This window comes from Orycteropus afer, unplaced genomic scaffold, assembly GCF_000298275.1.
Source record: "Orycteropus afer afer isolate SDZICR_OR568_19922 unplaced genomic scaffold, OryAfe1.0 scaffold00007, whole genome shotgun sequence".
NCBI classification, from domain to species: domain Eukaryota; kingdom Metazoa; phylum Chordata; class Mammalia; order Tubulidentata; family Orycteropodidae; genus Orycteropus; species Orycteropus afer.
The window spans coordinates 25,662,219-25,669,838 of record NW_006921594.1 but is presented as its reverse complement, the minus strand read 5'-3'; the positions used below and the strand labels follow the sequence as shown (position 1 = coordinate 25,669,838).

Sequence of the window (7,620 nt, the reverse complement as noted above, 5' to 3'; positions counted from 1 at the left end):
ACCTCAGAAACCCAAGGAGGGATCGCTATGAGTTGGATCATGTATCCTATATTCTTATCAGAAAGCATTTTTTAGTCTCTAGTTTGCAAAAGATTGATTTGAGTATTTATCAACAAGGCTGATTACTCCTCCACCCCCACCCCCAGGATTCTGATAAAATAATTTTGGTGTGGTCCTAGGAATTTATGTTTAAGGAGCATCTCAGTTGATTTGATACAGGTGGCCCACAATTCACATGTTGGGGCGCAGCGATATAAGTCAGCAAATTAGAAAACTGTAGCAAAAGCATACCATACAATAATTTGTTCCTGTGCGTGCCCCTTGCACAATGAATGTGGAAATGTGATTGTTATTGAGAAGGAAATTGTTTTGTTAATCCAAACACAGATACAGAATTTACACAACATTTCCTTGAAAATTCTGCGTATACCTTATAAAACTCTGCTTGTACATAGAGCTACCTTTGATGTAGGATAAGTGATAGGATGTGCTAAACTCTAAAAGAATGTTTTATTAATTAATTGTTAAGCATAAAAATTGCATGAAATGTAATAATGTTTAAATAAATTTTTGATAGGAATACTAAATTTGAAGGCACCCAATGTAAAAAATCATTTTATTTGAAACAAACCCGTGTTTTTCTCCCCCAAAATGGATTTTACCTATGGTCTATTTTTTAATAGTTTTTTTTTTTTTTTTCCCCCATGGTGAGGAGAGTGAGTTGCTAGTCTCTAGAGATTTCTCACATGCTTTTTATAAATTGCTATTTTCTTGATTTATAAAACAGTAACTCAATTCCATATACAAGGAAAAAAGCTGAATTTTAACCTTCGTAAATACAACAGAGGAGCTCCTTTCTGGTGGTGTAGTAGTTAAGACATTTGGCTGCTAACCAAAAAGTCGGTGGTTCAAACCCACTAGTCGGTCCATGGAAGAACGATGGTGCAGTCTGCCTCCATAAAGATTTACAGCCTTGGAAACCCAATGGAGGTCACTATGAGTCAGAATCAATTCTATCACAGTGAGTTTGTTTTCTTTAGAAATGTACCCAAAGAGATACATTACAATATATTTAATCTGTTCATTGCTATTTTATTTGCAGATTCAAGAATGGCTTTGTTTAAGTTGCCAAACCCAGAGAGCACTATCAGGACAGCTTGGAGACATGGACAAAACATCATCTTCACAGTCAGGACCAAAAGCATCTTCTATGCCAGCCCCTGCAGAACAACCACCTCAGAAAAAAGTGACTGCTGCCCAAGTAAAAGAGAAAAAGAAGGAACAAGAAGTAAAAAGCGAAGCTGAAAAACTCAAACCAGAAAAAGGAAAAGAAACACCATCAACTGAAAAAATTCCCCTGAAAGCAACCACTGATCAAAAACAGGAAGAGAGTAAGCTAGAGAAATACACATCTCTAGCTCCAGAAGAAAAGAAGCCACTCCCTGAAGAACAAAAGCCACTCCCTGAAGAAGAAAAGCCACTTTCTGAAGAAAAAAAGCTACTTCCTGAAGAAAAAAAGTCACTTCCTGAAGAAAAAAAGCCAGCTCTTGAAGAAAAAAAGCCAGCTTCCAAAGACAAAAAGCCAGCCCCTGAAGACAAAATTTTAATTGCAGAAGCAAAAATACCAGTTCTACAGGAGGACCAAAAACATGGCTTACTTAAAACTCAAGTGCTAATTGCTGAAGAAGAGCTACAAGACAGAGTGGCTCCAAAGGCAGGGCAGGAGGAGACACAGCTACAGACCAAGATGGAAGATACCCCATCTGGCAAGCCTCAGGGTTTCCAGAAGGAAGATGATGGAGCCACCCGGACAAGAAAAGAACCGACACAAGTAGCTCGCAGAGCAGAACCTGATCAGGGGGATACTGGGAAAGAAAAAAGGGTAAGTTATATTTTCCTGACTTTGCACCATCTCGCATATATAGTTTATGGATTTTTTTTTTTTTTTTGGCTGAAGTTCACAAATTGCTTAGTGGTAATTATGTAAATGAAGCTTTCAATCATTTTTAGAGAAGTGTGACAATTTTTTTATACAATGAAGAACTTTGGCCTCTTGAGAGCTTAGTAAATCAAATTTATGTAAAGCATAGCTGTAAAATGTGTATTTCCATCTGTTATGCCTATCCAGTAATTTATCAAAATCATATGGTGTGATAGATCAGTGTTCATTATAGTTTTAAGTTATTCCTTTTTTCTTCCCATTGTGAACATAAAATTAGTATCTCCCTTTAATGTAAAAGAGTTTGTCTTCATCTGTTGTCAGCTAGGAGTCATCTAGTCTCTTCTCACTTAGAGCCTTTTAAGGTATGGTCAGTGATAAAATGATTAAATAACTGTGATTGTGAAAAAACCAAAAAAGTGTGGGTAAAATTGAGAAGAAAAATTATTTTACTAACTGGTTTATTTACTGAATATTTAGCATGATTGTGATTTCAACAGAATGAGTTCTTTTATTCAATGTGTTTAATGTTTAAGAGTTACTTATAAGCATAATCTTGAATATATATACACACACACACACACACACACAATTCATATATACAGTCATATGTATTTATAATTACATACAGAAATATATTTACATATATATATATATATACACACACACATATGTACACACACTTTGCTTTTTCTTTAATAGAAAGTGAGTATCCCATCTTAACCAACATTTGTACAAACAATTCTGTCATTTTTAGAATAGTTGATTTTTTGGAGCTGGAAGACATCTTGTATCATATCTAGGTGACTCATTGTAATTCACAGGTGACATTAGTGACTGTCAGAGAAATTAAATGACTTTTTTAGTATTTGAACTCTAACTAAAATTTATAATCCAGTCTTCTGACTCGAGGGTTTTTTGTTTGATTGTTTACAATTTTAATATAAGTTTATTAACTCATCTTTAGGAGCCCTGGTGACTCAGTGGTTAAGCACTCAGCTGCTAACTAAAGGGTCAGCAGTTCGAACCCACCAGTCACTCCATGGGAGTAAGATGTGGCAGTCTACTTCTGTAAAGATAATACAGTCTTGGAAATCTTATGGGGCAGTTCTACTCTGTCCTATAGGGTTCTTAATAGGGTCCTTTTGGGTTAAACTATGAGTTAGAATAAACTTCAGGGCATTGAATTTGCTTTTTGGTTTTAACACATCTCTGGCAAAATGCATTAGCCATTTACAAAATAAATTCTGATCTTCCTTTTTTATCTGAATGCGTCTTACCACTGTCGAAGAAAGCAACTGGCTGAAGGCTGAATTTAGACAACACCATTGCCCCTCTCCCACTGCCATTGCTTCTTCCGGCTACCCATTTCCCAGAACTTGATAGTTTTTACCACTTTCTCCTTTGTGAAACTGCCCTTAGCGTCCATGGCCCTGCCTTCTCCTGCTTCTCTTTTGTCTTTCTGATCAGCCCTTCTGATTTTTACTTAGACTGTCTCCATGATTTTTCTTTTCTCAATCTCCAAATAGTGTTTTCCTTTGAGTTCTGTCTTCTTCCCTTTAGAGTGTCTTCCTTGAGGGACACATAAACCCACTTATACACCTCCTGTCCTCAAAATATAAAAAGTTATTGTTATGTGCCGTCGAGTCAGACCCGACTCATAGCGACCCCTCCTTGGGTTTCCGAGGCAGTATCACTACAGAAGTAGATTGCCCCATCTTCCTTCCGAGGTGTGGCTGGTAGGTTTGAACCGCCAGCCTTCTGGTTAGCAATCAAGTGCCTTAGGCACTATGCCACCAGAGCTCCCCAAAAATTATTAGTGTATAATATAACATATCAGTAACATCCTGAGGCATTATTTCCAAATCTGGCTTACCTAGACCAGATGCAGTAAATGTGTTTGCTCTCTCTCTAAAATTACCCAAGAATTTTTTTAAAAATAAATAATTCTAATCTAATTCTAATAATTCTAATCAGATAAGCCCCTCATCAGAGTTATTTTCTTATGTATATTATGTATATATACCTTTAAATAATTTACTATTGAGATCTCCATTGGCACTTTTTTTTTTCTCCTTAAGGACTCTCAGTAGGAAAATTTAAATTATTTCACTATTAAAACAGAAATAAACCAAAGTGAATACTATAAGCTGAGCATGTTAGAAATATCTATAGTTTGATTCTACTATTACCAAACCTTCTGCTACTTAAAATTTATTGTAATCTTCCTCCTCCCCAAACCTTCCAAAATTATTTCTTTGTTCCTTCCAACAATATCTTCTGACAAAGGAATGCCATTTAGTTTGCCACCGTATCATTTTCTACATTATTTTAGCCTTTTTTCTATGGCAGAAAGGAGTACTCTTTCCTAAAGATCTGTGACTTTCTTTTTTGTCTTTTACTATTAAATAAGAAAACACTGAGAACATTCTGAATGTTTATCATTCAGTTTAATAAAAATTTGTAAAACACTGTAAAACTCATTTACTCTAATTTATAGAAGTTTGTGATGATATCATATCATTCATTGTAACTTCAAAGCACATTTTGTGTTTAGAGCACTATTTGTTATTTGTGATAAGGGATGTAAATACAGATTACAAATACTTTTCTGGATACTGTCAGACATTTTGGCCAACTTCTTGTCAAATTGAATCAAACTGCTCATAGTTGTTTTTACCTTGTAATGTTGCTGATCAAAAAAGCTTTAGCCATATGATGGTGTCACTTTCTTTATTAATGTTTGTTGTGTATATGTATTGTTGCATATAATAATAATTACATTTCATACACATATGTATAGTTTTATTACACTGTTATGTTATTTTTTTCTTCCTATGCTTTTTTTTTAAATAATACAGTGTTTTTAGTGAACGTTTACGTGGTAAATTAGGTTCCCATTGAACAATGTGTCTACAAATTTTTCAGTGACAATTACATTTTTCATAGCGGGTCAACATTTTATTTGTTTAATTGCATTCAGGTTGTTCCATTACATTGGTATATTTTATAATATATGCAGATACAAAATGAAGAATGCAACTGAGACTATCAAAATTTTATTATGAAAGATCATTCTCTTGAACTCTTTTTTACAAGGTGCCGTACCCTACACTGTGTGGTGATGGTGTTTACTGTGATTTAGTGAAGGGTAGCTGGGGCTTGGGTAATGAAAAGCAGACAGTGAAGGACATAGAAAACCTAGTGGACTCAGTAAATGTGTTTTGACATTGCCTGGGTGTGTGAAGTGAGAGTAATGACGCTCCAATCTGATCGTCCATAATGGTTTAGTTTGAAGGCTGCTTTACCTGTTCTGATTTCTTCTATGGATCATTTTTAAGAGAAAGGTCATCAGCCATGCTACCATGCATAATCCCACAACTGCAGATAAATACTCCTGTCCCAGAAAGACATCCCACATGGGTGAGAGAGTTAATTCTTGGTAAACTAAAGAGTAGGCATTGCTTTCCACACCGAAGTGGGTAAGAATATATTAGATTATCTTTTGAAATTGAGTCATGTCAATTCAACAAAACCAGTTTACTCTATAAAACACTCCTGGAATATCTTTAACCATGTTGTTGTTGTTATGTGCCGTCGAGTCGGACCCGACTCATAGCGACCCATCCTTGGGTTGTCGAGGCAGTATCGCTACAGAAGTAGATTGCCCCATCTTCCTTCCGAGGAGTGGCTGGTGGGTTTGAACCGCCAGCCTTCTGGTTAGCAGTCAGGTGCCTTAGGCACTGTGCTGCCAGAGCTCCTATCTTCCATAGAGAGTAAAAAATGTTATATTAGTTTCTTAGAAATTCCACAGGTGGGTGGCTTTAAAGAAGAAAAGTTTGTTTTCTTACAGTAGGAAGCTAGAAGTCAGACTTCAGGGTATAGACGCTAGGGGAAGATTCTCTCCCTGTTGGCTGTTGGGGAAGAGCCTTGTCTCCATCAGCATCTGTACCCTGGTGTTCTTGGTTCATTGGCAGCCTCCCCCCACCATTTGTGTTTGTGTTTGTTTGTGTGTCTGTGCTATTCCTTATAACATAGATGTGATTAGGTTTCAGACATGCCCTATGCTGATAAATGGCTTCATTAACATAACAAATAAAATTTTATTCCCACTGGGATTACATCCACAGGTATAGGGGTTAGGATTCCAACACATTTTAGGGGAAACATCATTCAATCCATAACAGATATACAGAGAAAAGAATATCAAGTCAACAGTATTTATATTCAAGAACTCTGTGGCTAAAAAAAAGAAAGAAAAAAAGTTTTTGTTTTTGCTTATTTGTTGTGCAGCCTGTCATTGATTCATTTGGGCAATAGGAAATCAAAGGATCCTATATCCACACACCTACTGAAATACTGAGATAGTTCAAGATACAAACTTTGTGAAATTTAAGTGACTTTTTAAGCCAGGGTCATTTGCAGTGTGTTTAGTGCACCTCTTCCTCTGGTTCCATCATTCCATAGGACCATATGACTATTAAGGAGCTCTGGTGTCTTAGTGCCTAAGGCATTTGACTGCTAACTGGAAAGTTGGTGGTTCAAACCCACCATCATCCACTCTGTAGAAGGAAGATGGGGCAATCTACTTCCATAGAGATTTACTGCCTTGGAAACCCAATGGGGTTGCTATGAGTTGGAATCAACTTAGTGGTGGTTGGTTTTCTTGATTTATATGACTATTGTGATACTTTTCTTTCAATATGGAATCTTACTATATCAATTATTTGTTTGTTTGTTTGTTTGTTTGTTCTACCCACAGGCCTTTTTAATTTAGATTTATGCAAGCAGTATCTATATTTACCATTTTCATTTAATGTCTCTCTGATTCTTGAACCAAAATTGTCAACATGGCCTCATCACAGTCTAAAGAAATCTGGAAGGTCAAGGCATTGGTGTGCCTACTGAGCAACTCTGCTGCCTTCCAACCTAGCACCCTGGAAAACCCATGCTTCCACTCACAAAAAGTTAGTTATTGTACTTGAAGAGAGCTGGCTTTTAAGTAGGGTGAAGATAAATAATTTACCAAGCATTTTCAAATACAGAAGCCATTTGTAACTAATGTTAGTGAAACATCTTTGAAGTGGGATGCTGAAAATAAGTCGATGAACAGCTCCACAAAAACAATAACTGTATTATTAGCTGAAGTGATGAGTCAGACCAGTTATTGCATAACTTTGTTAAAGTTTGAAATTTCTAAACATTTATTCCAATCAATATAGGATAATAGTATTAACAATACCAAGCATATATAGTATTTAGAACTTTCAAAGGGCCTTTGTATAGTGGCAGTGTCTTGTTTAAATTATTTAAAAATCCTGTGAGTAGCAGGGCATTTGTCATTATAGCCACATTACCTAATCTTTTTTTTAAGTAAATTTTCCAACATCCCATAAACTTTTAGCCAGATAAAAAATCCATCGTCTAATTTTCCCCTCCCTACCCCCACATGTTTTATCGAACTGTATAATCCAAAAATATTACTCATGGTAATGGCAGGATTTTCTTTGGAATTTTTTCTTCACAATTTGAACTCTATCCCAGAGTAAGTCTGCTTACAAAGATAATCATGATATTTCAATATAAAAGGCTAGTATATAAATGGAATAAAATCAGATGTCATTGAGAATTTAGCATTTAAATTAAACTTAGGTTAAATGAAAACTAACATTGATATAAAC

General features: G+C 35.7%; 1 protein-coding gene across 1 annotated transcript in view; it reads left to right on the top strand.

Moving 5' to 3' along the window:
- Positions 1–7,620, top strand: part of PCLO (piccolo presynaptic cytomatrix protein) — a 529,144-nt gene that overhangs the window by 274,155 nt on the left and 247,369 nt on the right. Inside the window, exon 4 of the mRNA XM_007944901.1 lies at positions 1,103–1,882. Within this exon, the coding sequence (XP_007943092.1) occupies positions 1,103–1,882 (780 nt within the window). The remainder of the gene's footprint in view (positions 1–1,102; positions 1,883–7,620) is intronic.